At 35.7% G+C, this 18,619-nt stretch overlaps 1 protein-coding gene, 1 long non-coding RNA gene and 1 other non-coding gene across 11 annotated transcripts in view; 2 read left to right on the forward strand and 1 right to left on the reverse strand.

Annotated features, from left to right (window-relative positions):
• The first annotated feature begins 1,105 nt into the window (after window positions 1–1,105).
• LOC117242349 (cytospin-A) overlaps window positions 1,106–18,619 on the forward strand; it is a 28,868-nt gene continuing 11,354 nt past the window's right edge. For 2 of the 7 annotated variants that reach the window (XM_033508922.1, XM_033508923.1), the window contains exons 1-3: window positions 6,670–6,723; window positions 7,424–7,521; window positions 11,389–11,532. In XM_033508922.1, the coding sequence (XP_033364813.1) occupies window positions 6,685–6,723; window positions 7,424–7,521; window positions 11,389–11,532 (281 nt within the window). In that variant the 5' untranslated portion in view covers window positions 6,670–6,684. Of the gene's footprint in view, window positions 1,354–1,426; window positions 1,594–2,059; window positions 2,208–3,464; window positions 3,626–6,669; window positions 6,724–7,160; window positions 7,348–7,423; window positions 7,522–11,388; window positions 11,533–18,619 lie in introns of those variants that run through there. The other 5 variants (XM_033508924.1, XM_033508925.1, XM_033508918.1 and 2 more) reach the window with 5 other exon arrangements.
• On the forward strand, window positions 8,913–8,984 carry Trnac-gca. The gene has a single exon. It is a non-coding gene; the product is annotated as a tRNA-Cys (tRNA).
• On the reverse strand, window positions 10,957–18,381 carry LOC117242389. Of its 3 annotated transcripts, XR_004495246.1 has the most exons (3): window positions 18,003–18,381; window positions 17,515–17,863; window positions 17,274–17,434 (listed from the first exon to the last, which is right to left on the reverse strand). It is a non-coding gene; the product is annotated as an uncharacterized LOC117242389 (long non-coding RNA). The 3 variants fall into 3 exon arrangements; XR_004495245.1 differs by lacking the exon at window positions 17,274–17,434 and adding an exon at window positions 10,957–13,005 and having other exon boundaries at window positions 17,515–18,381; XR_004495244.1 differs by having other exon boundaries at window positions 17,515–18,381.

The following is an 18,619-nucleotide window of genomic DNA, read 5'->3' on the forward strand; positions in this document are numbered from 1 at the left end:
AGAAAAGCCACATAAAGGATGACTTAAGGACCACTTAAAAGATGACCCAATATTTAATGCAATATATTCTTTTTTGCCGCAAGTAGATTATAATTTGAGAGAAAATTGAAAGTAAGATTACAGAGTATTAGATATTTTTCTGAACCATGAGTTTTCAAGGTGTTTCTATGCTTCTGTAATAATTCACAATGTCGACTCGAATGATCGTCAGTTATTTTTCATTGCATCGTAACACAAAACTGTTGCATTTTTAATGGCACCTTGCCACTGTTGTCCCGTTTTCTTTTAATTATATAAAGACTATTAAAGTAACAGTAGTTTCGACACGGTTATGGTGTTAATATGTGATCCATTTTTACTGAATAAATTAGGCGATGAGTTATTACTCGCGTATCTTATCTAACCCAATTGATTGCCATATGTTGAGCTACATAGTTAAGATAGTTTGGCTCTCAATAGGTAGCCAAAAGCGTCATATCTGATTCATCTGATTTAACACTATTGTCTCAAACGTTTAGTTTCAATGGAATATTGATCGTCAGATATCATTAATTGCAAGACAAACATCCTGACGTGCATGTCCCGCCTATTCTTCCATTCAAGGACAAAGTGACCCACCCTCATAGTTACGTAAAAAACCTATCACCCTATTTGTCGAGGGTCAATCCTAATGCTCTTCTTTAATCAAATTTATTTAGGATGGTTCTGACCAATATATACAATTCACTAGACAATACAGTTAAGTATTGGAACAGTAATAGAGATTCAACAAACATTTTCAGATTAGTTTCAAATTTTATCCATATAATTGTGACAATTGTGCTTTATCACGGTGCTAATGAAATTTCAATGAGTTTTATACACAATCTTATATAAACAAGATTTCAACAAGTGAATGTTGAAATATTTTTTGAGATAATCTATACAAACGAATACATAAAGTCAGTACTACATAGGATAAAAAACCAGGAAGCATTACTTTGTCAATTTTTCCTAACGATCTTTCAAATTGCAGGTTTGCGGATTTATATTCGTATGCAATAACGTTGCATTGGTATTTGTGCTCCATGGTGATTAGTCGTTGCTGCTACGCCGTCTATCCATCCATCCATCCATTTTACCCATCCAAGTCGAAGACGATGCATCGTCATTGCAACCGGCAGTCTCTCGCGGGCTGTCGTTCGCGCCGCATGCAGTTCCGCATTCGTTCTCCTTCAGATCGCGTCTCTTATTAGTAGATCGCGTTTTAAGATGAGATAGAAAAAGGTGATAGTAAATTAATTAAATAGCGATCAACATTTAGAGATGTTCGATCGATAGTACAGTTTGGATCAAGTGTTGCAGTAGGATCCGGTGAGTAACATATAATTTTTTTAATCGCCGCAGTCCCTCTGTTAGTGTTAACTGTTAACGTAATTACTTCTAGCTGCATCTGACCGTGCTAAAAACCACGAAATACCGCCCTGCTGCCTGTACCGTTAATTTTAATGACTAATTCGGCCTATTACACGGTTCTGGACTGGTGCTTGCATAATAAGTCATGATTCTCAGAAGTAGCACCCCTTTGCAGCTTATTACTATCATTTAATGCCGGTAGATTTCAAGTTTGATAACGTCGATTATATGAAAAAATAACACCTAATGCGATTTAATATAAATTTTCAATTGAAAGGTGACAATTGCCACAGAATATAATTTTATCAATATCGCAATGATTTTTGCTTCTTTATTGGAGTTTGAATTATCATGTCTCTTATTTTGATAAACAACAAATTTCAGCGTAAACTGAGAACAAAGAATTCTATACATTAACAACGATTCAAGCTCAAGAAATGGTCCAAAGAATGCAGTAGGAACACTCTAATATACCAAACACACAAATGCCTTGGTACTTAAGCGCTATTAGGATTATCAATTTTAAATTAAAAATTGGAACCAGAAAAACTCGATGGCATTCAGCCTGCAGACTTCGATAGCTTATCGTTGACACCACCTTCACCCTGAATCCGAATCCGAGGGCTAAAAAGAGGATGACAGAAACGTAGTAAATTGGTTACAGGTGAAACTGGAAGGGTGGAGTTCGAATCGAGAGCAGCGAGAAAAAGTGACAGGCGAAAAAATGGATTCTCACGACAACCAGATAGGGCTCCAGCTTCTTGATCCATGGTTAGATCTACGTGGGACGCCACGAGCCGTAATCACGCCAGGTGGGTAGAAACGAACAGGTATTTGGAGCGCGACAGGAGCTCTCCCGGAGAATGTTCTCTGCAGCTGACTTCCACCATGCGCGCGGGGATTCGCATATTACCTAATGCACACGCACGGCAAATGAAATTAGCGGCGATTAGGTCAGAAGGTCACCCAGTTCGCGCGTACCAAGGTCGACCGAGCCAATCGAACGATGGATCACGTATAGGTGCTTATACATATGTGTTCATGCGTGTCTTCTAACAGGTAAAAAGTCGTGACGACATCGCATGTGCAGCATTTTTTGTCATACTATGGAATGTTGGAAGATCTCTCCGATGATGACTAGAATTTTTTCTTCGATACATTGTGGCTAGTCACGAAATGGATTAGTAGAAATGGATGTACCATCTGTTCACAGTTACCATGTACTGGATACGAGATGTACATACGACGTGTGCTATGTATAGAACATTGTGAAATTTTACTATTGGTAAAATTTCAATGTAAATAGAAAATGTATATAAAAGTTGCAAGATATTTATTGCAAAGGTATACTTAGCATTTATTAAAAAATTAGTATACACCATAATAACTACCTTGAACATATAATAAGTATTAAAGATGGTCTCGCTAAAGATTAAGGCTTATTAATATGATTGATAATATGTATTTGTACTAAGTATCTTGTAGTTTGTTTTTGGTTGGAGCATGTGAAATATCATTCCGTCATAGATCGTATTTGGATCAATTTTCTCCACTAAATTTTCTCACATTGCGGATTATCAGTCGTACCAAAGAAGGAGAAATTTATTGTAAGTGGCATTTAGCAAATATTCAAAAGATTTATGATGGAATTTACTGTTACACATATCATTTACTTGTAAGCAGTAAATCATCAATAAATCATCATTTTTTAAGAATTGGAAACTAATTGCATTATCTACATTGAATTGACAGAAAAAGTGAAGTTGATGATCAATTTGGTTTATTCGAGGCTAATGCATTACTAGTAATCTCGTGCATCATTCTATTCCTATGAAACTCTTCTGGAAATTCTGACTAGACGCTCCACGTTATCACACAGATAATAATAGTTAATTACAAAAGAGGAAACAAACACCATTGACAGAAATCGAGGAACCGATTGTTCGTGTGACGAACGCCGAGCTCGGAATGATGCCTAGCGAAGGGACGAGCCGATGAGGAAGAGAGAGAGGGAGAGTCAGGAGAGGTCACAGCAGCGGAATAACGTGGAATGGAATGGCATGGACGTAGCCAGTTCGCATTGAACTGCCGAATCACGCGGATCGTTTCGATTTTCCTCTCTCTCTCTCTCGTGACCGGTTTGTTCCCTCGCCACGCTGGACGCCCGTTTACGGTTGATACTGCCACCAGCCATTTCTACCTGACCCTAAAATTGGATACCTATGTGCAGGTGCGGTTACGATGAGGTTATGTCACACTTTATAGTGTATATACGTATATACGAAGAGACGTGGGGTTTCTGGGGGTTCTGGTCAAACGTGTATGTACAGAAAAAGTTATGTATAATAGGGTATAATAAAGACACCATGTACACGAGACACTTATCGAAGTCGGTTTAAAGGGCGTTAGAGAGGAAAGGCAAGAGATAATAAAGGTTACCGCGCGACCCGTTGAGTCGTTTACGCGGGTGTCGCGTGTGTGGGCTGTCTGGTGTTCCCAGCGGAGCGACGGTACCGTCCAAGCTGCTCCCGTTGACAAAGTGTAGGCCGAAGAAACAAACCTATCATCGCCACACCCTGCGGCCAGACGTGAAAAACGTCCAGATCCGATGGAACCTTGTATTTGTCGATACATCCTCAGCATTGTGCACCTCTTCTGTTTTATAACAACGTCTTGATGTTTTTCCAAGTTCGTTTTATTTATTAGTTTTTGAACTACCTTATAGAGATTTAACTAAGTTCGAATATTTAAAAAATCCTGTAGTTTGTTTTTTCTAATTGCTAACTATGTTGTCTATATCTGTTCTAGAGCTAATAACTCTATCAAGATGCTGTACTAAATCCATATAATTTTAACCTGAAGTCTGAACATCATCCTGACTCCAAAGAAACTTTATCTGTGACGTATTCTCAGCAATCTGTACTTCTACTATTTCATACTCATATCTTGGAGTTCTTCTACATCTATTTTGCTTATTTATTGAAATATCTTATAGAGGTTCAAGTAAACTTGAAGACTTAAATAATTAAATTAATTTACTTTTTTTTAATTACTAACTCCCTCATTTCCATCTGTTTTAGAACTAATAACTGTATCCTGCTGCTGTTATAAATCTACATAACATTAACCTGAAACCTAAACACCATCCTGACCCCCCAAAAATTAGTATTTAAGAATCTTGTATAACAGTGAAGAAATTTGACCGTGCCACAAACACAAACAAACTACACAGCACGAGCGTACAGATCGTTTATAATCAACTGTAAATGATAAACGCGAGATTATCGAGCCATTGGGTTACACGTCCGCGCTCGTTCGTCCAAATGGCGAATCTGTCAATTTGCCAATTATGTAAGACTAGTTCTGTTCCACGAGAACACCGGGCAACGATCCGTTTCTGCAGGAATTTCAATTCCTTCGGCGGACAGGAATCGCGCGCAACTTAGTGTTAGCAGCGACTAACCGGTCATGCACATGCGCCTTATGTACAAACGGATCTTGTATCGCTATGTATCACGCTCTTCCATCAAACAGTACCTCCGCACGTTCATTCTGATGAGTTGTGTACCCATGAAAAGTTGATTATAATTTCCTAATTAAAAGCCGAAGAAGTTAGGTTACGTAATACCATGTATGAATGTAGCTTTAACAAGGGACTAATTATATTATTAGTTCCTATTGAACTGTAAATATTTATATAAATTTATGTAAGACTGGTGCATGTGAAACGTAATTTCTTGAATTTAGTGGATCTACTACATTTTGGCATACCACATTCGTTTTTAAATTTCTCATAAAATAAGAATTTACAGCCTAATAATCATTTTAATTCTTGCTTCTAGAATGATGATTAGACTGCGGTTTTTTATTCTTATGGATATAACTGAAGGATAAAGCTATATGGATATAACTACATGTAATAATAATCAGCAATTTATTTTACTTTATGTATTTTTGCATGTATTTTTACACTTATGTATTTCCCATAAATGTATAAATATCTGCAATTTAATGATCATAGTTTCAAATCTGTGAAGCCACTATTACAACTATGCAAAAGACGCCTGTTTCAGGAAATTGTATTGAATGAATTTAATAGAGTACACAGGGCTCAAATTAAGATTAGAATTTGATTGTATTCTCTATGGGGACACCCTGTAGAAGGATGGACAACGGGTCGCGTGTGCATTGCGAGTTTAGTATGTGCGCCGCGAGTATTTCGCGTCGAGCAAGCGGCCACGGGTGCAGGGTAGTACTTACGTACGTATGTACAGAACGTAGTTACGTACCGGGCATGCATCTTTATTATTGGCCGAGAACCCGTACGCGAGGCGAGGTTCGATGAACCTTTATAGCTACGTATACGGACGTGTACCCTTCTGATTGAAACTCTCCCAAGTGCATATTCGCTGAAAATCCACTGGGTCTCACCAGTTCTCCTGGGAACCGGTATTTCTTCAACACATTGTAACTAACTTCTTCAACACTCATTTATAACATATTAACGCTGCTTTATCTATTAGCTAGCAAATATTCCCAAATATATATGTCTCAGGTCTGGAAAATATTTAGCGAAAGTTAAGAAAGATTTATCTAGAATTCGAACTTTTTCCATATACGTATGTATGATTTCATCAGTCTTTTCTTGAAAACTTTTTCATCCTTTTTGGTAATTGATTGCGTTCAATAGCTTTTACAAGTTTGTAGAGTATTCCATTTTTTGTCTATGACCCTGGAATGAGTCTCCTAAATACTATAATATTGTATTATAACTATATATATATTGTATTATGATTGCTATGCAAAATATTCTATATTATAGTGTAGACTATATTATAAATATAAATAATAATGTAAGTATGTACATGTATATTCGGTAATTGAGACATAATAACTTTTATATACATAATCTATAGATTCGTTTCAAATTTTGTTAATATATAATACATACTAATAAAATTTCAAAATGTTTTGTATAACGTAATTTACAATAGTTTTCGAACAAGTCGATACAATATATTATCTGTCATCGTGTATTCGTAGATATTTCTCGACTTATCGCAGCCGATTTACTTCTTATCGCATCACCTCGAATTCCGTCGTGTTTTCTGTGTACTTGAGAAGTGTAGTCCTAATGGAAGATGTTATGGGTGAACTACGTGCGTTATAGGTTAAGAAATGTTTTGTTTGTGATCCCAGTGAAAGTTGTGACGTGATCAACTAATAAATCGGGACTTTTTGTATCAGAAAAGTTATATCGATTCTAATAGTGGACGTGGATCAAACAACATGTTTCGGCAAATATTGGACGCTTTAGGAGGGAACTCGGTACATACGCACATACGTACAGTGGCTAGTGGCTACAAAAGAATATACCCACATACTCTTATTTTTTGGTTAAACGCCTTTTTATTAGATCCTATATTTCGTTTTCATAGTACTAAATTTTCGTACTCATAAGTGTTACTAGACATGCTACTAAATGATATAATTTAATATACATAAACTTAATTAATGACATATTATATAAATACTATAAAAAATACGTGATATGATATGTAAAAATTTTTTGTAGCCACTTAAGTATAATTTTAATATTCAAAGAGAACCTCTGGGTTCCGTCCTTCTCAAAATATGTATACCTAGTTCATACGTATATATGTATATTCGCGTACTGTGGAAAATGTTAGATGCGCCAGTATTGCGTTGTCGAGTGGCGGCCTTCGTTTCTATAATTATTTAGTGCATGTTTCGTTGGTAGCCACAGTTAATACGTATCCACTGCGTGAACAGATCGAATTCGTGTTCGTAAGAGAAGATATCTTGTCAAGGATGTCACACTTGCGGTTTCAACGCTGCACCTGTACTATTAATCCAAAGATGTTTGCGTGCGTTCACATGTACTCGGATCAGATACTCTCGAGAGTGGTTTACGGCGAGTGGGGGAACGATGTACCGTTTAATTATATTTTCTTAAATCTGATCGTATGTGTTGTATTAATTGGTTGCCTTTTCCTGTTTGTCACAGGCTCGAAGCGGAATGTCCGTGGGTTCGGGAGGGCGGGCACCGTTTAAGCGGGCAACAGCCACTTCTATCCCAATCACGAACAAGTCCACGAAAGCCCGGTGAGTACCAATTGTTTGTTGTACCATTATAAGAATCAATTACATTCAGAGATCATAACTTTATAACATAAATTTAAAACGGGCATAGCATAAAAAATCGTATCCCACGATTAGTTTATATGAATTTAGTTAAGAATAGTTATTATAGATAATTACAATTTTGTTGGTTACTGGTGACCATAATTGTGACTGGTGATTGAAGTTGTTTTTGGTTGCCATTAACTATTACGGATGGCGAAAAGATTCTTTTGTTACCACTAACGATTTTTGGTTATTTTCAACCAACATTAATTTTTATTGACGTCACTGATATTTACTATCTAGTACTAATTGTAAAGTTAACAATACCGAAAACAAAATTTTAATTTTCGCAAATTAATAATAATTACAAGTAAACAACAAAATTTTAATAATAAGTTATTCATAGGCTGCAGATTTTTATACATTTATGGGAAATCTGAAGGTGCAGAAATACATACAGTGAACATAATATGCAAAAATATATAAAATATCCAAAACAGTGTTTATTATGGTATTTGGTAAACAAATCTCTATTTAAGTTCTACTTCTTTAGTTATCTTCACATTTAGATTTAGTTATTCATTGCCAAAATCATTTAATTCAAGATATGAATTGTTATATTAGAACTAATTGAGATTTAGTCACTAAATACAATTCCTAATAAATGTAATTCCTCTATGATAAGTTTTTCATTTGCGTTACGTTTAGAGTGAAAGCTAGTTAAAAACGATATACACACTAAGAATTCGCTTTCGCTTTTTCTGCTTCGGCGCCTATATAAGTCGCCTCTATACTTTGCCATTTATTGCGAAACATACGTGCGTTTGTTTACTTCAGAGCATTTCATTTCATTTTTCCATTTAATCAAACGATAATATATCTTTGAAAATTCCTACATTGTCGATATAAGTCGATAACAATGAAAATACGAAAAGTTGACGTATAGATGGCGATAGTATGTAGTCGGCTTGGCGGTAAACTCCTTGGTTAATGTAATAAACATTGGAAGCCGTGGGACCAAAGCCTGACTTGTTACCGCAATCGTAATGGCTTCCTTCAACAGACCCTGCCTTGTCTGTTACGCATCGAGAAACCGGTCGAGCGATTATTTTTCCAGAAATTCCGTTATCTACCTGTCGCAGCCATTGGCGTCGCTTTCTCTCTACAAATCGCTTTACTGGACTGTACTAACAATAGTTCATTTGATTTCAATTAAGTATATTTTAAAGTAATTTGAACTCAGATTTCTGAAAATACTTGAATCAGTTATTCTGTAATCTGGATGAATAGTATAATTTATTGGGAAAAATTTATTTATGACTAGTTTGTTGGAATAAGTGTAGCGCCATTTTCAAGACTGTGATTAAATTGGGGATATAGCTCAGTGGTAGAGCATTCGACTGCAGATCGAGAGGTCCCCGGTTCAAACCCGGGTGTCCCCTATAATTTTTTCTTTCGCTATAAAATTTTTATCAATTACTTGATTCTAAATTATTATAAGATAATATCAAATATATGGTATCGAGACTAAGAGAAATATGGTATTAATAAGTCTACTTTTATCAAGTCTACTTTTTATGATAATCTTAGGCCCAGTTTATATGCATGAATGAACAGTAAGGAGAAAAGAAAGAATGTCACAAAATAGCTTTATTGAAAAAATTAAGTTTTGATATTTATGTCTACTAGAAAAGTAACAACATTCAATGAATTTACCTGCATTGTTCATAAGATAAAGTTTATACCTTACTTAGATGTCATACAAAGGAATGACTAATAAAATATTAATTATTTTTGTCTGTGTTTCGTTCCAGTACAGCGTGGACATTTCCTATTTTTAATCAATACACCGGATCTTTAACGTTATCTTACGGAAACATTTTGAATATTGTGATTATTATGATTTGTGATAGTTTTCACAACAAAATGCATTATCGAATAGAAAATTAAGAAAAATGGACATTTCCCGTTTTTCCCCGTACGCCCTTCAATTTTCAAATGTAAGACCAGATTATGCGCATAAATAGGCAGGCTGCGGATTTTTATACATTTATGGAAAATTATAAAAATACGCAAATGCATAGAATGCATATAATGTATATAAAATATCATAAATACAGTATATTCCTTGACAATACCTAATGTGTGATATAAATTTAAATATATTCTATTCTTTATATCATTTCCATCAAAATATGAATTTGTATAGGTATCCACAGACCAGATATAGAAACATATTCTACGGTAGAGAAACCAGTAACAGTTTTTCTTGTTAAGACCACTTGTTACTGGCAGTTTACGTAAGATGTTAAGAGAGCATTAGCCAAGTACAGACACAAAATGAAATCGATCCGATTTACTAGATCCCCATTCTTAGTAAATGGATCGAACGACTGAGGGCATTGACCAGCGGTCAGCGATGAAACTGACCCATCATCTGGTCACATCTCGATGCATGTCATAATTGCTGGACACTTTAAATCCGTTCAAGTTCCTCCACATTCTTTTTTAAGGAAACACATTGTAGTTGAGATCACGCAATTCATTAAATGCTCAAGATTAAGTGGGTCAAAGATTAATCTCGTTTAATTGCAGAGAACGAGTCTGTCGTAACTGGTAACGACACAAGAAAATCCTACGATCTTTAAGGAAACTAGATCTAACCTACTACGTTTTTTCGATCTGTCATCTCTGTTTCTGTATTTTATGGCTCACCAAACTGATAGTATATATATATATATATATGTATTAGGTTTAGTAATTGAACCCATGAATTCCATAACAGTACAAGTTCACTTTTCTACGCTATATTAAGTTAACTTTGACAATTTCAATCTAGTCTCTTTTCCAAAAACTTCATTTCATTAGCAAAATAAAAAATATCAATCAAGAAAACTCGAGAAAGAAACTCTTAAAGGATTTTGTTAAGATTTCAAATTTAACCTCCAAATAGTGCTACTGGGCATAGTAAAGTCTAATAATTTGTTGTATTACTATTATACTACTATTATATTACTATATTATATTTAGAGTATTTCATTTTATTTTGTATTTTATTTGTATTTTCACTGTGATAGGGATTAGTAATAAAACTAAATTAAGTTAATAATTCAGAAATCATGTGATTTTGTCTCAAATTGTTATGTTTTCCAGTGGGTCAATGATTAGATAAGAGTTAAAAATCTTTCCTTATTTCTTGTAAAAATCTTTTTTATAAAAAGGGAACTGTATTTAAGTAACCAGAATTAGGAAGATTAAACCGTATACTGTATAGTTACTGGCGAATTTTTACAGACAGAAATGTAGAAACAGGAATGAAAAAGACGTAAAGGAGCGTCGTCACTGTAATTCGATAATAAGTTCGCTGTTCGTGCGATTGTTGTGGGTGCAGGTAGGAGTGTTAACGCGCCTACGTGTTGCACAATCCTTTATTAGTCATTTGCATATTTCTTGAAGAAATCTTACGTGATTCGGTGATGTCGTATGCATCGTTTTTGTCCACTCTTTCGCTCATGAAAATTTAATACACTTTATCACTTTGTAATGCATGTAGCAACAGGATTGTTGCAATCAACCATAGGCTTTGTAATATATGTGTAATTGAAGTCTCCGTGACATACATTGTATTTAATGTATTATACAAGGTTAAAAATATAATAATATACAAATTTAGAATACAAGTACACAAATTTCAATTTGTTAAATTTACAACTTAGATTACTACTATACTCACAATCCAGTTACAAATTAAAGATCGTATTCGAATCACGTTTGCTCGATTTTACAAATTCTCGTCTCTGTAATATCTCATAAATATAAAAACAGCGTTTTTATTGAAAATTTCAGATCGAAACCCGAACCAAAGCCACCGGCCGGCACGGGAAAAAAGCGGGACGTGGTCGCGTCGTTTTTCAGCCCGAAAAGGCCAACGAGCAGAAAAGTCGAGCGGCCTGGCAGACACGAGGCGAAGCTAGAGGAACGACACCACAAGTGAGTTTCAAGTCGAACGAGTCTCCGGCGATTGGATTACCATTACCACAAACCATGCGTCTCTCACAATGATGCGAGCCATGTGACACGTTTTGCCAGTTAGGCGCGTGTGGCGGCCTCCTCTCTTTTACGGAACAGGAAAAAACCGAAACGAACGCGAAAAGAGAGAAAAGGGATATGTACGATGCGTCGTTAGCTCATAGGAAGGTTCAGTGACCTCATACACGCTTCTTTCCCGATCATTTCTCGATGCCATATGTTACTTGTACGCTGTCAAACGTACATGTATGTGCAACATAACATACGATTATCATAATTTTCTATCAAAAAAGCAGTGGTTCACAGAAGTACTCGTATACCGACCACAAAATTTTTTATGAATATATTATATGCATTCTACAAAACTTTTTGAAAACTCGTTAACACTGTAACGAGACACGATCATCGTAATTATTGTACTAACGTATTAATTGGGAATGTATATAGAAATTACAAGACATATACCGCAAATATACACTCAGTAGAAAATTAGTATACAGCATAAATACTATTCATAATTGGTCTTCAGGTTATCAATCATATTATATATTGCTTTGCAAGCCGACGTTTCGTGGATGTTGTATTTCACTTCTTCAGTGTTATACTGAAACTGAGTATTTTCAGATTTTGTTAATGCTTTTTATGGTCAAAAAAGTGCCTCTGGTTGGCCAATGGAAATCTGCCATAAAAAGAAACCTGGCAACAGTTTCAGATCGGCTTACAAAATAATATATAACACGATTGATAACCTGAAGATCAAATATGATGAATTCAGAAACTCATCGTGGAAATCTTAAGTCAATAATAGTCTTAAACGTACAATTAATACTAAAGATAGTCTCACTAAACATTGTGGCTTATTAATATAGTGAATAATAATTGACTTCAAATACTTTGCTAATTTACGCGCAGTGTATGCTTCCAATAAGTATCTTGTAACCTCTATGTATATAATTTTCAGATCTATTTCAAATTTGATCCATATCAGATTTCAAAATGTTTTGTATAATATATATACATAATATATATACATAAAAAGCTTCTAACAGTTTTCGAATACTTTCGTAAGCCACTTCTGACTTTCCTATCGTCTCTACTTTCTATAAAAATTAGTATAAGCCAGACTTTACTTGTTGCGTTTTCCACAGGCGAAGATTTGGTTTGCGTGAGTTAGAAAAGTGGAAGTCCGGGCCTGTATAGAGTACACTTTCTCCTACTGTCAAGATACGCTAGTTGATTGTTACGTGCAATAGCTTTATGCTGCTAAGTAGGCGAATTCTGGTCCGCAGATAGCGCTACCGCGCTTTAAACCAGTTCCTTTTTGCACTAGCTGCAGTTTCCTTCCTTTCCTCTTGTTCCTTATGGCGGAGACCGCCAACACCTTCGCCAGACTTGAGTGGCCGAGAGAACTGTCCAAAAATCATCTCATGATGCCTTGAGAACACGTGCGAATGTAAATCAGGGGGTTATACATTACTCTCGATTGGTTCACCATACCTGGTGACTTCATTGACTTCATCCAACAACTTCTTAATCGACCACCTTTTTGAACACTATGCTCTCTTGATAGTAAGTGTTTTCACATCATGGTTCCTCCTATAGACTGTTATTCATAATTACTCCTGATGGTTGTTTTCAGGACGTTTTATTTGGATCTTGTATAATTAGACATCGTTACATCGATACAGTAGTTAACGAAAGTCTTTGAAGATTTATCATAGAAAACTTTCATGTATTTATTATATGTACGTGTTATATAAAACATTCTGAAATTTCATTGGCGCTTTCATGAAACTCGACTATCACGATTGTATCGGTAAAATTTGGAATCAATTTAAAAATTGATATAGAGGTTATTGCAAATGTATATTTAGTGAAAAAATTGGTAGACACCATGAATAGCCTATTTGTAATAGATAATTGATTATGCTTTTACAATTTCTAGGACTGCATTATACTGCAATGCATACTTGGACGCATAATTTTCACATTATATACATATATTTTCTGATTTATTTCAAATTTTACCGATAAAATCATAAGAGTCATAACATAATATATTCATAAAAAATTTCTATAAATGGCGGAACACTTTCATGAACCACTGTATATTCTAATCTGTTGCTCGCGCATACATGCAAAATTATAGTAACTAAATCGATTCATTATTCTTTCAGGGATATCTGGTTAGTCTGACCAACCTGTATACATTTCTTCCTTCTAACATTTCCCTCTGAATCATGCTGTTTGACGTAAGAGGTCCATTCTAACCTACTAACTGGTCCAATCCTGTTCCAGGTGATTATAAATCAACCTCTCCATTACATCAGATAAGTCACGCTCATTTTTTTTCTATAACCACCACTTCCTGAAGAGTTCTTAAATATATTAAAATCTTGCATGTATATAAAACTCTAATTGATTAATTCTCTTCTTGATATCTTAGATTAAATGTCATATTTCGTATAAATCCAGCAATATTTATGAACGAGAATATACATCCGTAGTAAAGTTGCAGTCCGCGAGTAATATCTCCTGGAGAGTATACAGTTGTTTGGCGTAAAGTCAGTCGACAATGTCTGCTCGTTGTCGTCTCTTAATTAAGATCTAAAGATGCGGCTCTTTACGCTAATAGAGAGAAAAGGAGAGAGAGAGAGAGAGAGAGAAGAAAGGCACAGGTCGATTCTTACGGGGTCTCTAAAGTGGCGACTGCTCGACGGATCGACGACCCACTCTGACAATGAGAGCGGTACTTGGTCGACGTCGGACGACCTACATACCCAGTGAATCAAAAGTCAATGAGCTACTCGTTGCAGCCCGATAACTTCTTTGTATTTACGGCGATCCACCATAGAACGGTGTTCAGCCGAGTAAACACGTTAGTGAGGTCTTTAACTCGCCATCAGTTATCAATGAACCTCATGCAACAAATGGCACGCATAATCTTTAACCACCGGATTTAACATCTAGATCCTTTCAAATTACAAATTATCTAATTATCCTCTTTGATATAAAATTCTAAGAAAGAACTGTATAATCTACAGCTTGTAACTATCAAATTAATTGGTAAATTATTTATGTTCAGTGCCAATGAAATTTTAAAATATTTTATATAACTCTATATATCTTTAAATGTTGTATGTATATAAGTTTATTCTAGCTAAACCTACTTTAACTTTCGCTTCGAGATTTCTGAATATACACTAGTACACTTAGGTCTGACAAACTTTGAATATTTCTAAAAGATACAGACAGAGGCTATTATGAATGGAATCACTATAATAGAAGCTTGCGACGAGACGCTCTAAAGGCCTTTGAATAAGGGCAAAGTCAATTGGTAGAAAACGGGGAACAGAGTGACGTCATGCGTAAGCTGACCGAGGAATCAACATCAACTCCGCACCACGGCCTTTATCTATTCTTCGTAATCGTTTATCAGCCACTTCCAAAAAAGAATCCAGAATTCGAACCGATCCAAATGGAAGACAACCCACATCCCAGCCTTGTAATCGCTGCCTGTTCAATATTTGCACAAGGCGACTGCAACAATCGCTGTTTGCTTTGGATATAAATGTTTGTATCAAGCGTATCGCAGCCGCGTGACGAAAATACGCCTGCGTATTTTTCTTCCTTTGCTTATTCTGTCGTCACTGATCATCATCATTTTTACCGACTGAGCTTCATTTTGGAACACACTGAATACATATATATGTACAACGTTTAAAATAACGATACCTATATCTTAAAATTAGTATTTTTATCATATAGTGGCAATCAAAAGAAAGTTTATAGAATAAGAAATACAAAAAAAGATATCATAATTTTACAAAATGGACATATATTTAATAAGAGCAATGCCACAGAATAGATGACATTTAAAATTAAAAATGTTTAATACAGATATTACTAAAATTCATAGTGTATCAATTTCAAGCTTTTTCTATTTTGCAATATATTTTATGCACTAAGTTTTTTCAACTTTTTTGTTTATTTTAAGTATACTTTATTCATGTCTACATCGTGCATAGGGTTTTATATTTGTTGTAAGTAAAGCTTGTTTTGTAAAATGTATAGTGATTTAAAAAGGAACTTAAAAAATGATAAAAAGATATAAGAAATGAAGTCACAAATTCGGTGTGTCCCAAAACAAAGTTCAGCCTTTTTAAATTTCTGTCCAATTCACCGGCATCTCACATCGTTCCTTATCTTACAGTGTCGCCGCAAAGAAATCCATAGCTCCTTTCTCTTGCCTACAAATCACCGAAGACAAGAATTCGCCGAAATCGTTGTCTGACCGAATCCTATTACACGAATCGATCACGTTATAAAGTATGCATGAGCGATGGAACCTCCTACACTTACACCTGGCGATAATGATATCTCTTTTGCGTCTCCTTGAGCCACAGATAAGGCCATGTCGTAAGCGGCGCAATTCCTTGGACGTGACAATTCACGAAAGAGGTTTATAAGCTCGTTAGTTCGATCAAGCTAAACGCTTGATGTCATGGTGATTCAGAGAAAGCACGTTCAATCAGCCTTGATCTCGTTTATCGAACAGCCTGGCTTATATTTCGCTCTATTTTCATATTCTGATTCGAATAGAACGAACCAAAGAATTGTTACCTTTGAATTGATACATTTTCTTCAAAGTTAGAATGACGAGAGTTAACTACAAGGTCGGTTAAACAAATGTTGAGGGAAGCAGAACAAATCAAAGGGCTGAAGAACCATCGAGATAAAAAATGTTCAATCAATCTTCTGGCGTCTGGAGGAACGCAATGACGTAAATTGTTGCATAGGAACGTTATATGGAATATTAATCGGGGAATGAACAACGCGCGAACGTTTAAGTGCATCGACAAGCCGACGTGTCTACATCGTAGCGGACATTCTCTTATTGATATTACCAACGCATCCACCTTCGTACGCCTGGGAAATGTTAAACCATGCTAGACGCAATTATATGTTGTTCTAGACAATTAGGAGAACATAATATTCAAACGGATTGATTGCTCGATGAGATATTTGAATTCTTCTCATTGTTCCTTTTGTTCTTTAGTCTCACGGAAAGATATGGCTGTATGTATTTATAAAGTGCAACAGGTATTCCACATAATCCAGTATATGTTATTTAGATCGAGCAAAGTAACGTGTCGGTGAAGTAGGTTAGGATACCACCCAAAGAAGAAGAAAGATCTTAATTGATTTTTAATTAAACGTTTTCTTCAGATTTCGTTATGGATATGTAGTAACTCGTAAAAATTGAGAACTTACTTTATAAAACAGTTTAAAATTTCACTATTGTGTAATGAAAACGACTGTCATGATTGTATTGATAAAATGTGAAGCAGGAATGTATATATTGATTATATTTATTATGATATTACTCGCCATAGTCTCATGGCAGTGTTAATGAAATTTCAACATAATATATTCATAAAATGTATATACAAGTATTCGAATACTTCTGTGATTCACTGTATGTACATATAAAAAGAAAAGAAACAGTGAATCGAATGATTATTCATAGGAATTTTCGCAACACCCCGTACAACGAGCTTATTATGTTAAATCTGCCGAACGCGTATTCCTCAAACTTTTTTTAGATTCGGCGCCAGTGGACGCCAGCCAGGATTCTTTCCAACATCGCATCGCGACCATGTATATTTAGACGCATTTCTGCCTGTTTTTTTTTTGGATCGTTTTTCCGCAGCCTCGACGTCTATATGCCTGAACATATTTGCGATGACGAAGTGGACGCGTTGTATTTCCGCTAAACTGAATAGAAAAGCGCCAATACGGGTGTGATAATGACACATATGCACACGTTGCATAGTGCCACGAAAATAGGTCCATAATAAGCCTGTTTTACGAATGTGTTAGCTTTATAATGTGATCAGGTATATGCACAGCATTGCATTTTGTCCACGTTATTTAACTTACCTTGAAATCGATCCTTATCAGATTACAGTCGTTAGAGTCGAGTCATCGATTCGGACATTCCAAAGAGACTGATTTCGTTTTTCGCGTTCTAAATAACCATCTTGTTCCATTTTAATTCTGGATAACTCTCGCGTAACATAAATTACAAATATTAGTAGAAATATAAGATTTCATTTCGATAATATAAGTAGATTCAACCTAGACCCAGCCTAGACTTATATTTAACCCAGACCTTGGCAAGACTTGAGTCATGTCATCGGACTTAGCTCACACAAGCTTGGTATACTAATTCAGCCATACTAGTCTAGACTGTAGTATTTAGATCTCCTTATTTTATAGAATTCAGAATCTATGTACATACATGGGAAACCAGAAAAGGATTTAAGAAATGATATGAACGCCATTCTTAATGTTTTTGAGTTAACATCTGATAATATATGTTGCTTGTAGTAATCAGTTTTGCATTAGAAGGCAGGTCAAGGGCTCACCTCAGGTAGAGATTTATCCTGTGGAAGTTTAGGCCACCGGGTACATACCATATGTCGACCGTATGAGAAAACTGGTCGACGGTGAGACGTCTGCAGATTCCGTGGCCTCCTTAAGCAGCTTCTACCTCCTCTTCCTCGCCCCTCTGTACTCGCCTAACCATCTTCGACGGCGTATGTACTCGTTCCCAGAGAGTTGGCGCAGGCTGTCTTAAGCCCCACCACGATCCTCGCCAATTATCTTTGTTTCTCTTTCATCTTCTCTCGCTATTGCGGTTACAGGGATCTTCGTTGTGAAAAAATCGAACAAGAAATCGAATGATCGAAGCCCCATCGGCGACTCGATCGGTTTAACAGGTCCCTTCCTGAAAGTGCGTGAAATTTCAACATTTCAACCTTTGTAGATGGCTCTACGAAGTTCCTAATTCTCCCAAGAATATTTTATGTAAAATATTTTCTAAGAATCAGTGCTTCTCCATACTTATTTCTTAATTTTCTCCTTTAAACAGCTTCCATTTACTCTCAATGAACCTTTCATCTCGCGAGAAATCCGAATCAATCATATGCAATTGAAATTTCACTACCTCACACTACTGTCGCACAGTATATTTCGTCCGTAT

This window comes from Bombus vosnesenskii, unplaced genomic scaffold (genome assembly GCF_011952255.1).
Source record: "Bombus vosnesenskii isolate JDL3184/JDL3185 unplaced genomic scaffold, Bvos_JDL3184-5_v1.1 scf7180000016274, whole genome shotgun sequence".
Classification (NCBI taxonomy): domain Eukaryota; kingdom Metazoa; phylum Arthropoda; class Insecta; order Hymenoptera; family Apidae; genus Bombus; species Bombus vosnesenskii.